The sequence below is a fragment of the Phyllostomus hastatus genome, unplaced genomic scaffold, assembly GCF_019186645.2.
Source record: "Phyllostomus hastatus isolate PE091 unplaced genomic scaffold, TTU_PhHast_1.1 phas_contig_86, whole genome shotgun sequence".
Lineage (NCBI taxonomy): Eukaryota > Metazoa > Chordata > Mammalia > Chiroptera > Phyllostomidae > Phyllostomus > Phyllostomus hastatus.
This window is the reverse complement of record NW_025333977.1, coordinates 64,299,256-64,320,373: the sequence shown is the minus strand read 5'-3', so window position 1 is coordinate 64,320,373 and position 21,118 is coordinate 64,299,256. Positions and strand designations below refer to the sequence as shown.

Sequence of the window (21,118 nt, the reverse complement as noted above, 5' to 3'; positions counted from 1 at the left end):
AAAGTGACAGAAGTTGTAACTCATATTCTAGTGAAGAAAACAGGTAACAAACTAATACAAATATTACATCATGTTAAGTCCCTGACAGACCCAAAATAAGGATATAATGAGACAGACTATCAGGGTAGCTTCTTTTGGTTGGGTGGTCAATGAAGGCCTCTTGCAAAGGTGATAATAAGTGAAAATCTAAATGATGAGGACAAGGAATGGTATATTCCAGTCATAGGATACAAACAATAGAAAGACCCTGTGGAAAGTATAATTTACTGTGTCCAAAGAAAAATGAATAGTAGAGCTGTATCACAGTGGCAAAAAACAGTGAGAGATGAGATGAAGTTAAGAAAGGTGAGCAGGGGCTATAGTTAAAACTTTGTAAACCATGTAAGTCTGAAATTTACATCAAGTATAACCAATGAAGAGCCCCCAAACTAATTTTGGCCTGGGAATAATATTATATAATTTATATTTGAGGAAAATCATTCTGTCTAGTGTATGGATTCGGTCATCTGAGTGGAAGACAAGCACATAGGTATAGAAAACAATTAGAAGGTTAATGAAGTCATCTCAGTAAGAGATAATGGGGGCTTGGACTAGAATGGGAGTAGAGGTGGTGATGGTGGTAGCAGCAGTACTCATACTCAGGATTAATGAAGTACTTGCTATGTGCCTGCATTGTTCTAATAATTTTACAAGTTTACCAACAAGAATATTGAGATATACAGCAAGGCTAAGTAAACTATCCCAGGTCACAGAAACTATATATAGAGAGTCAGGATTTGAACCCAGGCAGTATGATTTCAGAATTAGCTGATACTAACTACTATATATTATACAGTAGTGATAAAAAAAATTAGACTAACTTGTGATAGACTTAAGAGGTAGAAACTACAGGATACTGATGTCATTTACGAGATGGAAAAAGACAGAAGTGAAGGTTTGACTAAGAGAAACTGTGATGATAATAAAATGTCCAAGGGAGGATTTTTAGAAGATATTAGTTACATCAGCAGGAGCTCTTGGGAGATGACAGGGCAGCTGAAAGTATAAATCTGGGTCTTTTGAATAAATAAATGGTATTTTAGGTCAGGTGACTTTAGGATGAAGTCACTTAAAAAGTATATATATTAAAAAAACCTGGAAGTTAAAAAAAGAGCCTGAACTACTCCAAAATTTACATTTAAAGCAGAAAAAGGAGTTAGTAAAGGAGTCTTGAGAAGAAACCAATAATGAAGTAGGAGGAAAATCATAAAATGTACTGCAAATACTGCAAAATGCAAGAGAAGACTGTTTTAAGAAAAACAAAGTTGAGGAAATTGTCAATTTGAGGTAAAAAGAGAATGGCAAAGTGACGATGGATTTAGGGACATGGAGATAATTTACTGATTCCAACAAGAACAGTTTCAAGGAATTGTAGGGATGAAAGCACAGGTGGAGTATACTGAGGAAAGAATGTGATATGAGGAATGACAATAGCCACTACAGACAATTCTTTCTAGAAGTCTGAATGGACTATAAAAAGGAGTCAAGAGCTAGAGAGGGATGTGGAGTCAGAAGACTCTAATAAAGGGAAGAAACACAAGAACACCTTCTGTTAATGGGAATAATCTGGAGAGAGAAACTCTTGATACAAGAAAGGGGAAGGGTAAGCAGCCGAAGTAGAAAGGACTGAGATCTGGAGTACAAATGTAGAAGCTGCCCTGGATAGCATAGCAGCAGAAACAATTCTTCCATATTATAGGGAGAAAGGCAAGGTTTGGAATAAAAGCATCTAGTTCAGCAAATTCAGTGGTGAGAAAGGGGAACTCTAACGGGGCAGTTTCTATTTCCTCAAGGAAGTATGAGGCAAGATGATTAACTGAAAGCACAATGGGAATAAAGGAGAACAGAAATGTACATACAACTACTTCCTAACTATTAAATAATTTTAATTTACAGAATATAAAGAAATTGGAGAGCCTTCCACTGTGTCAGTTACCAAGCATTACTGAAAAAAAGCATGTATCACACATGCCAGCTTCAAATGTTTAAGGAATATTATAAAAAAGATAAACTGAAAACTGATGATAAACTCTCAAGCTAATAGGGTGGTAACAGACATATTTCTTCTGTCCCTTCTAAAGCTGTGCTATATCTTTTTATCTAGTGCCTTACTGATACTTGTTTACAATTGTTCCTAAACTGTTTACCATGAAAATGGAGAATATTAAGTACTATGTAATAATCACTGGCATAATTATATCCAGATAGATTTGTAAAATAATAATTTTTATTAGTGTTTATATCAATGCATAGCACTTTTAAAGCAAGGCTTCTGCACAGAAATTGTCACAGCAATGTATTACATACAACTTTGTTATATTTTAAAACCACTGTATCATCTTAACCTAGCAACAAAAATAGCATGATACTTAACAAATTAGTTGCTGAATATTTTGTATATTTTATTCACATACTTAATAGACACTACTAATAATTTTTCCTTAAAATAACTACCTGAATTGAAAAAAATCTTAAGTAATGGATGCACAATACCAGTAACCTATTGGTTCTGAAAGTATGAATATTAAAAATAAAAGTAATATGAGTACTTGTGCTCATACTCTTACCCACCAAATGTGTATTATTTTCTGTAATCAAAAGCTCCATGTAGCCCTGGCTGGCGTAGCTCAGTGGATTGAGCACGGGCTGGGAACCAAAGTGTCCCAGGTTCGATTCCCAGCCAGGGCACATTCCTGGGTTGCAGGCCATAACCCCCAGCAACCGCACATTGATGTTTCTCTCTCTCTCTCTCTCTCCCCCTCCCTCCTTTCTCTCTCTAAAAAATAAATAAATAAAATCTTTAAAAAAAAAGATTAAAAAAAAAAGCTTCATGTAAATTCATATGATGAGATACTTCAAAATTGGATCTCCTAATTCATCTCCATTTGGACACAATATATTAATAATTAATTATTCATACCCACCATTATATTTATAGAATACCAGTGAGGCACTGCACTAGATGTTTTAGATGGAATATAAATGGAATCCACGTGACAACACAGGCATAAAACCCTATTTACAATGGAGACACAGAAGCTCAGAAAGATTAGGTAAACTATCCAAGGACTGAGTCCAAAGCCCACTTTCCCCTTCCTTACCAGTAGCTTTCAATTTCTGCTGTGCATCAGAATGATCTAGAAAAACCTGTGGGGAGGGGAGGACAGAGAAGTCCTGGCCCTACCACCTAAAATTTAGGAAGCATGGGCTGATGATGATGCTGGTGTTCCCTAGACAACATCTTGCTGCTTAACAACACTGCCAATGGGTTTTTCTTTGTTATTTTGTCTTTAAATAGAATGTGCTAGGGCATGGGAGGGGAAGGATGGAAACCTCTTCAGGCTGCTTGTACATAAATTACCAAGGAAATCAACCAGCTGAGAAGCTTCATTGTAAACCAGAGCTGCTATTAGAAAAGCTAGATACCCTTAGAGACAAAGGAAGCCCTCAGTGAGGAAATCTGGAGGTAAGTGAACAACTAAATGAGGTTTATGAAGATGACATCTTGGTAAAGTTCCATCGAAGGAGAGAATCTTAAGCCAATGGACCCTATAAATACAGTAAATAGGGGTTTCAGATGGTAAAAAATAGTAAAATTAAGGGACTCACTGCTATATCTAAGTATCTAGTGACATAAGTAATCCATACTTCTAGATTCCTAGTGCTCTAAAAAGGACCCATGCTTTCCTATTTATTAGTTAAAGGTCTTACTTAGTAAAAGTACATTTGACTAAAATTCTAATAAGTATTAGGAAAATTGTAACCTATTAACTTCTCCTAGGTACATATAATAAAGAGTATGATTAAAAAATACCTGCAAACTTACATTTGCTTGTAATATTATCTGGAAGGAAGGTAAGTCAAGTAGGCATATAAAGGTCAGAGACAAAAATCCCACATTGAAATAGTAATGATAAAAGCTTAGTTATTCTTTCTCATAATATGGAAACTCACTGTCATGGTTTTTAACATTTTTGGTCATGAAATCCTTTCACTATTTGATGAGAGTGGCAATCTGCTCCCAAGAAAATGCACATATATGGAGAATTGTGTATGTGATTTCCATGGGTCCTGGGAGGCCACCCATGGTATAAAACCTCCAGATCAAACTCTTTTTTAGTTTTTTGTACTGTGTCATCCATCTGCTTCTGAAACAAGGACCCAGGCTGCTCTGACATTTCTTGAATGAAAAACACGGAATATTTATTTAATGGATTTCCACACTTTAAATGTGGAAAAAAATAAAGCCTCTTTTCATTGAAATATTCATAACATCTGTTAGGATCTTATCAGAGGTATCATGTTTCTTCCCTTAGTGAAACTCCTTTATATTTATCACTTGTGTTGTGAAGCATTCAATTTGTGAGATTTGGCCAAAAGTTAAGTAAGGTCATAGAACTCCACAGAAAAGCAAACAGTATGTAATGAGGAAGCAGCACCATTCCAAGAGTTCAAATGTGCTAATACGAAGTAGAATTGTTATCACCCTGGGAGGAAATATTAGCCCATGGATTTCCAGAATTATTCCAATGATAAATATTAGGAGGTTCAACCATAAAAACAGAAGAGTAATTTACTATTTCTCTGACACTAACTTTTAAGACTATACTGAAGAAAGAAGATGTAGAAAGAGCATGTGCCTTCTTATAACATCAGTGTAACCTCGGATGCTGAAATTTTCAATAAGTTAAGATGTTTAAAATACCTCCCAACTCAGTTCTTTCCATAGGTAATCAACAAATAGTGCCTTGTATTATTTTTAATATATTTTATTGATTATGCTATTACAGTTGTCCGGATTTCCCCCTTTGCTCCCCTCTACCCCCTATCTCCTATTCCCTCCAGCAATCCACCCTTAGTTTTCATGTCCATAGGTCACGCACAGAAGTTCTTAGGTACTCCATTCCCTACACTGTTCTTAACATCTCCTGCCTAATTTGTACGTATCACTTTGTACTTCTTAATCCCTGAATCTTTTTCCCCATTCTCTCCCTTTCCCCTCCCAACTGATAACCCTCCAAGTGATCTCCACATCTATGATTCTGTTTCTGTTCTACTTGTTTGCTTAGCTTGTTTTATAGATTCAGTCACTGATAGTTGTGAATTTATTGCCATCTTATTTTTTTAAAGATTTTATTTTTAGAGAGATGGGAAGGGAGAAAGAGAATGAAACATTGATGTATGAGAGATACACTGACTGGTTGCCTCTCACACACCACCAACTGGGGACCCACCAGGGGATCGCAACTCAGACATGTTCCCTGACTGGGAATCGAACCTGTGACCCTTTGGTTCACAGGCTGGTGCTCTATCCACTGAGCCACACCAGCCAGGGCCTACCATTTTAATGTTAATAGTTTTGACTTTCTTCTTTTTCTTAAACAAGTCCCTTTAACATTTCACATAATAATGGCTTCTTGATGATGAACTCCTTTAGCTTTACCTTGTCTGGAAAGCGCTTTATCTGCCTTTTAACTCTAAATGATAGCTTTGCTGGAAACACCTTCATGCCTTGTATTATCAATGGAAAATATCTATGGTAGATGTTGAGCTTCAAATTTGGGATTACTGCTGATTTCAGTGCTATATAAAACTGCAAAAATTGTTTATTTTTTTCTCTTGGAAAGGTCTTCTTTATCTATTGGTATAATTTAGTTTTAGGTTTAAAATTAGGATATAGCCCTGGCTAGTGTGGCTGAGTGGATTGAGTACCAGCCTCTGAACCAAAGGGTCACTGGTTCAATTCCCAGTCAGGGCTCACACCTGGGTTGTGGACCATGTCCCCAGTAGGGGGCACGTGAGAGGCAACACATTGATGTTTCTATTTTTCTCTCCCTTCCCCTCTCTTCAAAAAGATATAAATCTTTTAAAAAGTAAAAAATAAACAAATAAAATTAAGTTATAAATGGCTAAAACAGGAGTGTGGGTAGCATAAAGGTAGATAACAGTTCACACCTTAGTAAATCAGAATATAAATTAAAGTTAATCCCTATAGTAAATATAAGGGAAAAAGAAAGACTTTCTAGGTAAATAACAGGTTAATTACAGAGCAGAATGTTTGCATGGCATCTATTTTCACTCTTTGTAGAAGAAATACAAATCACTTTTATCTTTTTAGTGAAATGGATTCTTGGTGTGGCTACAGTATGGTTCGTGTTATTATACAGAGATGAATAGAAATGCACAATTACAATATTTTACAGCTCCCATTATAGAAGAGGCATTCAACCAGTATCTGGTGAACAGAACTTCCAAGCTAATAAAACACAGAAGCCCAGTGAGTGTTCTATGATTCTGACCTTTCAAGAGAAGCCTCAAGTCTATGACATGAAGTGACATTTGGCTGAGGCTTCCTTTGCAGTGACACATGCTGTCAGACTGGTGTGCAGGAGCCAGTCAGGCAGGGGTGAGACAGGTCTAGGACCTGCTACTGTGGTCATCTTCTCTGCTTCCCATAACATGAATGAATCTGGCTCTGTCAATTTGTAATTTTGTGATTATAGACGTTTCTAATTCCTCAAGTTTATTTTCTTCTGATAAATGACTGAATCTCCTCAGAGGTCTGTGGTTGTTCTCTATGTGCCCATTATTAGAGGGTGGGAAAAGAAAATCATCTAGGTGTTGAAGTGAGTTCTAACAGGCTTTCTGGGACCTGTTTCAACTAGTGTGGCTCAGGAAAGGGGTGAGCAGAAGAGATTAGATGCTGTAATTGGATTCTGCAGTCAAGACGTGTGTGCAACAAGGAGCACTGTAGACTGCCTCCTAAATCAGGTATCTTCCCAGTAGTTCTCCACAGACCATCAGCCCCTAGCACTGAGCTAAGCAGGGTTGATTCTGCTAGAGGCTCTTCCCACTTACTATTCAGTAGACTTTTCAATGCCATACCTATTAGATGCCAGAGCTAGATCAGTTAAAAAACAAAATTTCCTAGCTGCTTAGAACTGTGAAGATAATCTAAATGAACTTTAAGCAGAGGAATAGTAAAATGATCAAATCTGCATTTTTAAAAGAACACTCATATTCTTTTTATACTCTTGCTTTATATCACTTGTTAAAGCATTTAAAAGCATGTATCAGTTTTTATAATTTAGAAAATATCAAATAAATAAACAAGTTCCTGCTAGGAATGTACAGGAGATTAGAGTAAAGGCAAGACTGCTGGCAGGGAGAAAGGCTGGGTAGGAAACCACTGCTCTCAGTAACACAGAGGGGAGTGAAGAGGGGGTGAAAGGAGGTAACATCATAGGGAATAGAGAGTAGTAAAGAGATTGGAATGGTATTCAGACAGTAACATCGATAAGAGAAATTAATTGTAGATCAGAAAGAAAGAGGAAAAGAAGAGAATCTCAAATATGGGGCTTGGGAAGATATTCAAGAGGGATATAAACATAAAAAGAGTGAGATACAAAATTTGATATATTATATGATCACAGCATACATTATATTTTTACAAAAATATGCATAGGTAATTTGTCAAAATATTAGAAGTAGTTCACTCTGCATGGTAGATCAATCATTTTTTAAAAATTCATTCTTCCCTATATCTTCCTAATTTATTAAGAATATACTTTGTTGTACATTTTGTATATTTTTGAAGCACACTCATTTTAAAAAGCAGTTTACCTTTCTTAATAAAAATTCCATGGTTGTAAAACTCCCTTGAGAAAAACTGGTCAAACAGCAAACCATATTTCATAAACACATTAATATACCAGCCATAATTAATTCTCATATCATTGTGAGATCTCACAATGAAATTACTGACTAATGGTGAAGCAATCATCCTAGTTGTGGATTTTCCCTATTCTAGAAATTTACCAGCTGAGAGGTGATGGAATTGAAAGCAGATCTCTTGCTGACAGTCACTGGGTTACTCAGTAATCACTGTAGTCTCATGAACTGCATGCCCCTGCTTTGGGGCTTTTCCATGTCTATCTGTATGACTGACTCTTTCACCTCAAGTGCCATCCTCTCCATCAAATCTACTATGTTTACCATAATTATAAGAGTAATGTGCCCCTGGTACAGGATTCCTGATATTCTTTTACCTGCTTTATTTTCAATACACTTATCACCTAAAGTATGACATAAGTTATTTAATACATTCAGCGCATCACACCATATAGAATATAAGTTCCTGAGGTCATACATGGTTTTATTGTGTTTGTTCCCAAATGCATCCCCATCATCAAAATAATCCCTGGCACATAGTGGATGCTCAATAAATATTTGCTACATTAACACATGCATGAAAGAATAAATTAAATAAATGACTATTAATTTAAAAAGCATACACAATTACTTCACAAGTATCAGTCATTAACATTTTTTTACTTTAGAAGACACTGATTTTTCTGCTTAAACATCTGTAGACTAATTTAGCCTATGGGGTTCAACAAAGTGTCCTCTTTGTACATACATCTCTTAGTTTCCTTCAGATTGAAAAAGGTGAGAATTGATTACATAAGTCAAATAACTTCTATAACAGGTTAAATGTATAAAAATTAAACAGTGTAAGCTTTACTAATAAATGATGCAATAAAGTTGTGCTTCTTATAATTAGAGCTTTTAAACTGCTTCATTTAAAATTACTCATTTACTGTTGAGGACCCCTGAGAAACTCTGCTTACAGTTTCTCATTTAAGTACATGTTTGTCTGTTTTTTTTATTCTTACTAATGAATCACAAGAATGAGGACAAATGGACAAGAAAGCAAGGGCACACATTCACCTTACTCCAACCTTAAGAGCAATTTAAACTCCTTTCACTTTGCTGTCTTGTAGTTCTAGCACCATCTGGTGTTTACTATGCTGAAATGCTATGAGGGCAAGTAATGCAAAAGTCCTTTGTCAGTGTTTTAAAAAGGTTTAGGTGGCTGTATATAATGATGTAAGCACGTGACTAAGTGACAGATCATATGTTTAATTTGGAAATACAGAATTAAAAACTGAGAAATCAACATGGCATTAGAAGAATAAACCATTTACATAACTTTCAAACAAAAATATTCTTCAAGGAATAAAGGACAAAAGCAAAACACAAATTAGTTATTAAAGGAGGAAACATTTGAAAAACATTCTAGAACCTTGTTAATAAACCACTTAAAAGTGCAAAATTTGATGTAAATTATCAAATAAAAGAAAGAGTTTATATTTGAATACCCAGGAGCTCTAATTATAGGGTTTCTTCATAATACAGGCTTGACCTTTAATCCCTGAGGAGAAGCATTATAAGGCCTCTGTATATTAATAACTCCCAGTCAATTAACATGCATTTTGTTATACAAAGGCTTGACTATGTTAGCTTATTCAGTATTGTGTAACTTAGGTCAATTTCTTTATTGGCTAATGCTGCTACTTCTACATTTACAGTAAAACCAACATTACTTACACCAATATAGGCTTTCCAGATATCCTAGGATGTCTTAGCACTTCTGACATTGTCTCTTTTGTCTCTTCCATTCTTTCTTCATCACTGGAATCCACAACAAATATTACCCCATAGGACTCAGCATAGTAATTCTTCCAGATTCCCCTAATTCTTTTTCCGCCTCCCAAGTCAAAGATGGTGACTTCAAACTTTCCTTGTCTAAGGTCAATTTTGGAAAATCCAACAGTAGGAGCTACATCTTCAGGATACTCTGTTTCAAATGATATTAAAAAATATCTTTAGACTTTAAATAAATAACAATTTAACTTCACAACTTAAATGACATATAAAAAGTATCATACTTTAGCAGAATGGAATGAAATGTTTATTATTTCCTTATAGAGTAAGCATTACTGGTTCGGGAGAAGAGTGGATACTATAAAAATACCCAACTAGAATGTACACTCCATGAAGATAAGTATTTCTTTTTCTGTTTTTGTTTGTTTGCTTTTATTAATATAATACCTATCATATAACAGGTACTTAATAAGTACCTCTAAATGAATGAAGGAACTTTTGCCTTTAAGACTATGTACTGTCCAAGTTACAAACAATAAAATTTCTAACCATTCAATACCACAGGCACCCCCAGAAACCATAATAAGCTCTGTGGAATTATAAAGAAAATCTGAACATTTAGAGGACAGTTTAAAAGAACCAAAGAATGGCAGAAGCTATGAAGAGTATAAGTATTTTTTTAAATTAACTGAATTCAAGCTATAATTGGAATAAAAAGCCTTGTGAGGACAGCTTACAAATATAAAGAGTAGATTTCACTATTTCTACAGGAATGTGTTTTGGGTGCCCTTGTAAATTTACATGTTTTTTTTTTTTTACTTCTGTATATGACAACACAGAGAAGGTACAGGATACTTATAAATACCAAGGAGTGGTAAAGACAATAAGAGATTAAAAAGACCACCGAGGTTCAAGGCAGACTTGAACTAGAAGCTGGGACTTATGCCTTAAAATTAGCTATGATTTAGACAGAAGTTATCTAAGTAACAGAAACAGCAAAGGAAAGAAGTACAAACAAATTGAACACTCTGATTGGGTCAAACCCTTAAGACCTTGAATGCAGACTGAAGAGAGTTCTGAAGATAAGAGAATTGAGAACCACAGAAGGTATTTCAGCAAACCAATGATATAATTAAGGTGACTAAAGCTGTGCTTTATTAAGATTCATCTTTATAAAAGTTTATAACTGAATGGAAATGTGAGTGATAGCCAGAGAGATTAAGAAAGAGTAATCAAATTTGGTGTCTCAATGGTTATGCAGAAGAGTTTAAACTTCATGTCTGTCTCTTATTCTCTCTCCATCACTGGAATCCACAACTATTACTCCACTGGACTTTGTTTCCAGCTGCACAGCCACAAACTACATGAGATGTTTTAAACTGAAATCAATCAAAATTAAATAAAATTAAAAATTCAGTTCTTCAGCTGTATTAACTACATTTTAAGTGCTCAAAAGCTGTATGTGGCTAGTTACCCACCCTACTGGACAGAACCATTACAGAACGTTTCCATCATTGCAGAAAGCTTTAATGAATAACATTGGTTTAGAGGGCTTTATCCCATATTCAAAATGTGCTATTACAAAGACAAATTTGAAAGGCTTTTGCTGCTATACTTAGGTGTGACTGAGAAATAGACCTGAGATGTACCACTCACTCCCTTTCACCAATCATTTTTGGGCACATTTCAGAGCTTCCAAGAAAGTTAAAAAAGACATTACAAGTCACATTTTTTAAAAAACTTTATTTATTGTTGAGTTACAGTTGTACAGCCTTTTTCCCCATTGCTCTCCCCCCTCCCATACTCAATCTCCCCCATTGTCCATGCCCATGAGTCCTCTATTCGTGTTCCTTGACTTGCCCCTTCCCCTTCTTTCCCTGTTATCTCCCTTCCCTCTCCCCTCTGGTCACTGTCAGTCTGTTCTTAGTTTTACAAAACTGTGACTTGAGTAAAATAGAACGAGTCACATTTTTGTAAGACTTCCTTATCTAGGAGAAACAGGCAAGTTCTGAAAGCAGTATAAGCAGTATGATATTAAAAAAAAATAGGATTATAACAGACATTTAAAAATGTGAATCTACTCCAGGCCAGAACTGATTTCTACAGTTAAAATAGGCAGCTGTCTTTGAGTATGATTGAGAGATATCCTCAGGACATAATCCATGAAAATAAATACACTGGAGATACGGGAACTGAAGCGTACAGGACATCTATTCAGTACCAGGATTTGTTAAACATTAGGATGTACAGATAAGTAAGATAGTGTTGCTATCCTATACACAATGCAATACAGAGAGACAGGATATCCAGGGGAACAATGTAAGAACCAGTGAGTTCTGTGAAAAAGTCTGGAGAGGATAGCGTGAAGGTGTTATGGACTGCATGTCTGTGCCCCCACAAAACTCTTATGTCAGATCTGTCACCCAATGTGATGGTATTTGAAGGTTGGGGCCTTCAGGAGGTATGTAATTAGATTTAGGTGAAGTCATGAGGGTGAAACCCTCATGATGAGATCAGTGCCCTTACGAGAGACCCAAGAGAGCTTGTTTCCTCTCTCTTTCTTCGCCTGAGGACACAGTGAGAAGATGAATGTTAGTAAACCAGGAAGTGGGGATCACCAAGAATGACCATGTTGGCACCATGACTGCAGATGCCCAGTGTCTAAAACCACGAGAAATAACTGTTGTTTAAGCCACCCAGTCTGTGGCATTCTGTTATAGCAGCCCAAACTGAGACAGAGGGCATTAAAGAGGAAAAGGGCAAAAAGGGGGGAGGGGGGAGTTATGGTTTAGAAAGGCTTCAGAAAGGAAATGAAATGGCAGTGAACTCTTAAAAGCTACAAAATTATAACAAAGGGAGAAGACCATTCTAGGCAGGAAAGCAATGTAAGCACAGATAAAATGATGGCAATATTCCCAGGAAACCAACTCGGATTAAGTAATTTTTTTCAAGGTTACATGGTAGGCAGAGCCAGAAGTCAAATCTAGGTCTTCAGGACTTTAAAAGCTTGTTTCTTTGGATACATGAAACACACTACCCCACTTCTCTTATTCTTTCCTCTGATTCCTACTTACGATTCTGTGTTTCAATACACAAGACAAATATTCAGGTTACAATTTTCCCCTAAATCCATCTCTGATGAGTCCTTTTTAAGTCTGGTATCACTTATACCCTCTATTACAAATTCTGTCTTCTTGCTGGTCTTCACAATAACCTATACCTTCCCAAGAGCTGGGACCTGTCCTTGTAATCTTAGCACTCAGCACAAAGCATATAGTGGCTCAGTTTCACAACACCAGATTGCAAAGATACCTAAAGCTGCTGTCCTTGTGTCCCTTCTTCCTTTTTCCTTCTACATATTTACCCATCCATCCATGCTTGTGATCATTTATTGAGAGACCATTCTAAGTAAATCAGGCATCACACAAGAACCAGAGGTACAAAGACTACAGTGCCCAGCCCTGAGGATTTCAGTAAAGTACATGTATTAAAACAATAACTAGAAAGTCCAATATATAATGAATAACTATTTATTGAATATCTGTTATATACATAAAACAGATATTCACCTATTCATTGCGTAAGGTCTTACATATATAAAGATTAATAATAATAATATCCATCCTCTGATCTTAAAAGGCTATTTATTCATAAGAGGGGAAAAAAAAGAGGAAACATCTATTGGGTTGGCAAAAAACTCTGTATGTTTTCTTCTATAAAATAAAAGATATATTTTTCATTTTCACCAATAACTTTATTGATTTGAATATTTTGAGTATTTGTCTATCTCACACATGGCATAACACTGATTGTTCTCAAGTAATGTCTTGATTTGATCTCTATCAACTTCAACTGGTCTACCCAACTGTGGAGCATCATCCAGCAAGAAATCTCCACCATGCAACTTCACAAACCACTTTTGACACATTCGATTGGTCACAACACCTTCCCCATACACTGCACAAATCTCTTTTTGCACTTCAGCTGTGTTTTTACCTTTCTTGAAATAATAAAACATAATATGCCAAAAATATTGTGTATTTTCTTCCATCTTCAGCATTAAAATGGCTATACAAAAATACACCAATTTTGATGGTTTTTTTAAATGCACACTGATATGACAGCTGTCACAATATAACATAATAAAATTATTTCAAATGAAGTTAAAGACAACTAAGCACTACTAAAGCTATCTTAGAGAAAAAAACAAAAGAACTTTTTAGCCAACCCAATATAAACCAATCAACTACAATATAATAAAGATGTGTTAATTTCCAACAATGCTAGGGGCCAATCTACACTTAAAATACAAATAATTCTTTAGGACTTTTAGGAAATAACATTGGATAGTCAGAGAATCCTAGATTATTTTAGCTAAGCACAGGGTTAAATAGGATAAAGACTACATTCCCTAAGTCTCTGTGGCAGTTAGGTGTGGCCGTGAGAGCAGACTCTAGGTAGTGTGCTAGTGGTATGCTATTAAATGTTTAATCAAGCCAGGGGAACTATGATATGCAGTGTTTGCCAATTTCCATGGTATAAATACTTCCACTATGGCCGATTTCAAACTACTAACACAAGGTACCTGAACACAGAGTTGGAAAAGAAATGTGCATATTTAGCTCTTGCTAACTGATATAAGACAATAAACACAAGTAGGAGCCAGATCCAGAACACCACTGATTCTAGTAAATGACAGGTGAGATGAATGGCAGGTGCTGGCTTCAGGTCACACGTTAAAGGAAAGAATGGTTTCCCCCTGCCTTTTAATTTCTTCCAGCTATAGTCATGAGCCATGTTGCACTGGCAAGCGAGGGAGAACACTTGGAATGGCAAAGCAAATAGGAGAAGGAACTTGAGTCCCTAACACCATGGAGATGCTATGCCACCTTAGACTAGTTTTCCTGCATTGCTATGAGAGAAATAAACATTTATTTTGTTAAACTGCTGTTATTTTACTTCTCTGTTACAACAACCAAACCTATTTCCAATTAGTACAATACAAACCTCTATTTTGTTAAGCTGCTGTTATTCTGCTTCTGTTACAACAACTAAATCTGTAATTAATACAATCATTTTGACAGACATAAAGAAGGATTGAAAGTTAAACTCTAAGACAGGGAAAACACTCTTAGATTAGAAGCCACTCTAACAATATAAAGGAGAGACAGTTCTGGTCTGGATTTAGACAATGGCAATACAGTTAAGAGGAAGGAGATATACCTCAGAAGAAACAAGCAAATATCAAAACAAAGAAACAGAGAAGAGCCAGAAATAAGCTGAGGAATAGAAGCCATGAGTAAAATGTTTTAAGAATAGTGACTGCTACACTTAAGGCATGGCCTGAGCTGGACACCAAAATGAATAAAACTATCCTTTGGGAAAGTACAGTTTGAAGAGGTTGAGAAATACATGAACAAAAGGACAATTAAGTAGTGATCCAAGCAGGACTAGGTAAGAGTAGGTCAAAACAGGAAGAAGTTGATTCTACTGACAGTAATGAGTGAGGATAGCAGAAGATTAGAAAAGATTTCATTAAGGAGACTATATTACAATAACATGTCTTCAGAGATAAGTAGATAATTCTGTCTTTAAAGATAAGCAGAAATATTCCCTTTAGTAAGACAAGTGGAAACAGAATAAACAAAAATACAAAGGCATGAAAAGGTACAATTTGGGAAAGTTCAAGGAGTTCCATGTAACTAGAATCTTTAAAAAAGAAAAAAAAAGTAAGAAATCAGTCACTGGAGTAGGCTAAATAGTAAATATGAGATGAAGAACAAAAACAGAGCCAGAAAGAAGCTCAAAGTTGAAGGCAGTTTTGACTGTTTGTTCATTTGACACCTTGAGCATTTTCTAATCTCAGACAAGGACACTGATGGATATATGGAGGTGGAAATTAAAAGAGGAAGAACCTAACAGATGGAAGATATTTTAAGTACACAGTAACAAATCATATGATCTAACTAGCAGATTCTTAGGGTCTGTACCCTTGAATGTAAGGCTCTGAAGGAATGGAAGAAGGGAAGATGTCTAGATAAAGCAGTCATGGCCTAAAAGGCCAAATCTGGCTCACCACCTGTTTTTATATTGCTCTTAGGCTAATAAGGCTGTGTTTTAAATTTCATAACACACCGAATAAGGTTTTATTGGAACGTGGCCATGTTCATTTATTTACATATTGTCTATGGATGTTCATACTACTATGTCAGAGTTGTATAGTTGGGAAAGAGACCATTATGGTCCTCAAAGTCTAAAATATTTACTGTCTGGCACTTTAGAGAAGTTTGCCAACCTGGGTTTATATGATGACAATGAGTGCTCTGGGAGGATATAGCCTGAAGATACCAAAAAGGCATCAGAAGAATGCCACAGACAATAATATGTTATTTACACCTAATGTCACATAGTAAAATTTATGATGACAAAATGTTTTCTCCAACAGAAAGTTTTGCAAATTGTTTTCTTTCATAAACATCCATAAATAAAAGCCTCCTCCCATCTGTGCGCATGATATCTTCTTGAAACATCCATTTTCAGAAACAAATATAAGTTAGGTATCCTCCCAATTCATACCCTTAAGATAGATGCCTGGATGGTACTACCTCTCCTGGGTACACAAAAAAACTCTCTAGCACATTTATTTTTATACTGTAGTACAAAGCATTAAATTAAGACTAAAGAAATACATCCAATGAACTGAAATATAAGTGACATAAAACCCTTTAATAACACAGGCCCTATTGTTAATATAACTCTAAAAATTACATATCAAAAAAATCAAAAGATGCACACAGCTGTGCTGGATAACAATATTTCTACCTCCCTTTTATTTAGGCATAGCCTTGACACTAAATACTGAACAAGAAAATGGAAGTAGGAGATGGGTGTCCTTATAAGAAGAGGCATGTAGCTTTTGTTTTACGTTTCCCGTCCTAAGGGCCAGAAGACAGATGTGTTCCTATTAGCTGATAAAAAACCTCAAAAAGCCTCTTTGCATTTATTCACATTTGACATGTGATAACAAGTTGGTATTATGAAGCCAGCGTCATTCACCATTAGCCACACTATAGTGAGAATATACATTAATGGAGTGCACACTAGCTTCACTCAATGAATATGTAACAAAGCAATGTAAATAAATACATAATTTGGAATAATTTAATAATAAATATTTTCAGCTTACCTCCTTGGATTCCCTTTGCTGTTGCCGTTTTACCAGCATTATCAAGTCCCACCATCACAAGGGTCACCTTTCTTAAAATAATAAAAATTTAAAAATCACTGAGTTAATTAAATATTGGGAAACAAATAAAAGCAAATACATACATTCATTCAAGCAACATTTAGGAGCAGGTACTGTACAAGACAATCTGCTAGATACTAGAGGTAAAATGATGAATACGCATATATCTAAAAAGCAAAATTCATGAATACCTTTAAAGTGTCATCCTTTTGTTCTTTAAGCAAAAAAAAGGAGAATTGTATAATAGGTAATTGAAAGGATAAGGGAAGGAAAAAAATTGAGAGAGGGAGATGGATTTTAATGAGTTATGCATAACACTGGAAGAACAAATTTTCATTTGCCCCTAAGACCAGGCACAAGTCAAGGGTATCCACTTTCACTACTCCTCTTCAACACAGTATTGGAAGTTCTAGCCACAGCTATAAGAAAAAATAAATAAATAAATAAATAAATAAATAAATAAAAGGCATCCAAATTGTAAAGGAGGAAGTAAAGCTATCCGTTTGCAGATGACATGATAGTGTACATAGAAAACTCTACAGACTCCACCAAAAAACTACCTGACCTAATAAAGGAATTTGGCAAAAGAGTAGGATACAAAGTCAATATTCAGAAATCAAAGGCATTTTTGTATACCAACTGTGAAATATCAGAAATAGAAATTAGAGAAAAAAATCTCATGTACTGTAGCAACAAGAAAAATAAAATAGCTAGGAATCAATTTAACCAAGGAGGTAAAAGACCTGTACTCAGAAAACTACACAACACTGAAGAAAGAAATTAAGAAAGACACAAATAAATGGAAGCATATACTATGTTCATGGATTGGAAGAATTAACATCATCAAAATGTCCATATACCCAAAGTAATTTATAGATTCAATGCTATCCCTTATCAAAATATGAAGGACATATTTCACAGATATAGAGCATTTCAAAAATTGATATGGAACCATAAATGACCCCAAACAGCCTCAGCAATCTTGAAAAGGAAGAATGAAGTAGGAGAGATCACAATACCTGATGTCAAACTACATTACAAGGCCAGTGTAATCAAAACAGGCCAGTATGGGCATAAGAACAGGCACATAGATCAAGTGAAGAGAATAGAGAACCCAAAAATAAACCCATGTCAATATGGTCAGTTAATATTTGACAAAGGGGGCAGGAACATAAAATGGAGTAAAAATAGCTTCTTCTATAAATGATGTTGAGAGATCTGGACAAAGACATGTAAAAAATGGAACTAGACCACCAACTTACACTATACAGCAAAATAAGTCCTTTTATCAAGATGGGTAAAAGACTTAAGTATAAGTCATGACACCATTAAAAGTCCTAGAGGAAAACATAGGCTGGAAAATTTCAGATATCCCATGTAGCAATATTTTCACCAATACTCCCTCTAGGGCAAGGGATATAAAGGAAAGAATAAACAAATGGGATGACATCAAACTAAAAAGCTTCTGCACGGCTATAGAAAATGTCAACAAAATGCAAAGGGAACTAACTGTATGGGAAAACATGTTTGCCAATGATACCTTGGACAAGGGTGTGATTTCCAAAACATATAAAGAACTCACATGACTCCAAAGCAGGAAGACAAACAATCCAATTAAAAAATGAGCAAAGGACCTGAACAGACACTTCTTCAAGGAGGGCATATAGGCCCATAAACACATGAAAAAATGTTCAACATCACTAGCCATTAGAGAGATGCAAATTAAAACCACAATGAGATACCACTTCATACCAGTCAGAATAGACATCATTAATAAATCAACAAATCACAAGTGCTGGTAAGGTTGTGGAGAAAAGGGAACCCTGGTATACTGTTGGTAGTAATGCAAACTGGTACAGCCACTGTGGAAAACAGTACAGAACTTCCTCAAAAAATTAAACATAGAACTGCCTTTTGATCTAGTGATCCCACTGCTGGGACTATACTCTAAGAATCCTGAATAACCAATTCAAAAGAACCCATGCATCTCAATGCTCATAGCAGTGTTATTTTTAATGGCCAAGTGCTGAAATAGCCTAAGTGCCCATCAGTAAATGAGTGGATCAAAAAACTGTGGTACATTTACACAACGGAATACTGCGTAGCAGAAAGAAACAGGAACGGAACTCCTACCCTTCACGACAACATGGATGGAACTGGAGAGCATAATGCTAAGTGAAAGAAGCCAGGTGGTCAAAGACAAATACCACAGGATCTCACCTGTACGTAAAACCTAATCAACAAAACAAACAAATGAGCAAAACAGAACCAGAGACCTGGAAATAAAGAACAAACTGACAGTGACCAGAGGGGACAGGAGAGGGGTATAACATGGGAAAGAAGGGGAATGGGCAAACAAAGGAACATGAGTGGAGGATTCATGGGCATGAACAAGAGGTGACTGATGGTGAGAGTCGGGGACAGGGTAGGTGAGAGCAATAGGGAAAACATGGAACAACTGTAACTGAACAACAATAAATCAAAGTAAATTTTCCAGTTAATTGAATTATAAGGATTATTAAAAACCTGTTTCTTGTGAAATTATGTAAGAAAAGAATTATTGTTATATTCTAGGTACTACTTATGTGCTCAATTCTGTTTTTAGATATGTGTAACACCTTATGAAGTATGTATCTTATAGTATAATAACATGATTATTAATGCTAAGATATTTTGAAAGAAGACTATAATAATAAAGCTTAAAATGCTTCTGATAATATAGCTAAACTTCACAGAGTCAGAAAAAAAATACAGTATAGTTCAATTTTACACCTGAAAAACCATAAGCCCAGAAACAAGAGACATAAGACAATGAGTAGGTTATAAAGAACCAGCGGGCCAGCAGTGCCTGCGGTGTTACAGATGAGATGAGATAAATTCAAATGGACTTCCGAGTCTTATGGAGGAAAAGGGACAGTACAGCCACTCTCTCAAAGGGAGAACGCCCTGACCCTGACAGGCTTATATTGGCTTTCTAATAGCATACAGCAAAGAAGGTTTTCATTCATTACACTTAGGTTTGATTTAGGTAGTTACTTTTTACAGATAGCAACGGAAAGGAAGCTACTGATTACTTCTTACAGATTAACAAGGAAAAAATGTTGCAAATGCAAGGGAACAATAAGAGTAATTGGTCTGGTTACACTTCAATCCTTGGGAGAATTAGCACAGACTTCAGGGAGTTACTTTAAAGATATGCAGTAAGCATTTGCTGCCCGAACTCAGGGTGAGGGAGTTTTAGCAAGAGCAAGTCTCAAAGCAGCCTAGGTATAATGCAGGCCCTATTTCGGGAGAACCGATCCATGGGTTTGGCCCCTGCATGCCACACTGTGCCTACTGGGCTTTTCAATAGGGCTGAGCTACAATCGCCATTGCCAGGCAGATCAGTTCCCTACAGTGGCAGTCTAGCCATGAGTCGCAAGACGATGAAGAACAAACTCAGAAAATCTTGCAAAAATCAAATTGGTCATTTGTTAAACCAATAGTTACTGACCATCTTCTGTGCACCAGATACTAGTATTTTAGGTATTTGAGATATAGTTGTTTATTAAAATAATCAAAACAATGGAAAACAAACTCTTCCCTTATTAAACTTACATTTAGTGGCAGAAAACAATAACCATAAATATAAGAAATAAGTAAATTATAAGTTACGTAGTATGTTAGAAGGCAATTAAGTACTATAGAGAAAAGAAGAGAGCAGGGTAAAGGGGAGCAGTAATGGGGATAGGAGGCGGGTTGCAGTTTTATGTGGGGTAATCAGGGTATGCCTGGTTGAGAGGTAAAGTCTGAGAAAGACCTTGAAGGAGGGAGTTAGTCATGCCAACATCTGGGGCAAAAGAACAGCCAGGGCAAAGGCACTAAGGTGGGGGCATGCTGGAATGTTGCGGTATCATCAAGAAAGCCAATGTGGTAAAACCCAGTAAGAAAGGGACAGGGAAAGATAAGAGATCAGAAACATCTAAGACAAGATCATGTAGGTCCTTACAGGCCATGGTGAGGACTTTGCATTTTGTGAGTGAAATTAATTTACTCTCCATGTTAATTCCCTTTGTTATTCAGAAGGCTGCTTCTTTTCTAAATGTTTCAACCATTCCTACCCACAATGGCAAATGAAAGGATGTCTATGCTCAAGTCAGTGAAGAATAAAGTAAGTTACAATTAACAGCATCCACATACCCCATCCCCAGGCAGTCAGTGGGGAGGTCAGTGGGAACGCCCAAGAGATCAACAGCCAACTATGAATTTAAGGAGTTGTGGTAGTATGTAGGCACCTCTATTCATGTGGGAAATTTTAACCTACATTATCAACTTTGAAAAATGAGCTTACTTCTTTAGAGCATAATTTATCATTTTGTTTGAAGGACTCATAACTACCAAATATCA

The 21,118-nt window shown here is 36.0% G+C and overlaps 1 protein-coding gene across 5 annotated transcripts in view; it reads right to left on the bottom strand.

Annotated features, from left to right (window-relative positions):
- ARL13B (ADP ribosylation factor like GTPase 13B) overlaps window positions 1-21,118 on the bottom strand; it is a 71,097-nt gene that overhangs the window by 37,360 nt on the left and 12,619 nt on the right. For 4 of the 5 annotated variants that reach the window (XM_045851785.1, XM_045851786.1, XM_045851787.1 and 1 more), the window contains exons 2-3: window positions 16,673-16,743; window positions 9,430-9,679 (exon numbers count right to left, since the gene is read on the bottom strand). In XM_045851785.1, coding sequence (XP_045707741.1) covers window positions 9,430-9,679; window positions 16,673-16,743 — 321 coding nt within the window. Of the gene's footprint in view, window positions 1-9,429; window positions 9,680-16,672; window positions 16,744-16,923; window positions 16,949-21,118 lie in introns of those variants that run through there. The other variant, XM_045851788.1, reaches the window with a different exon arrangement.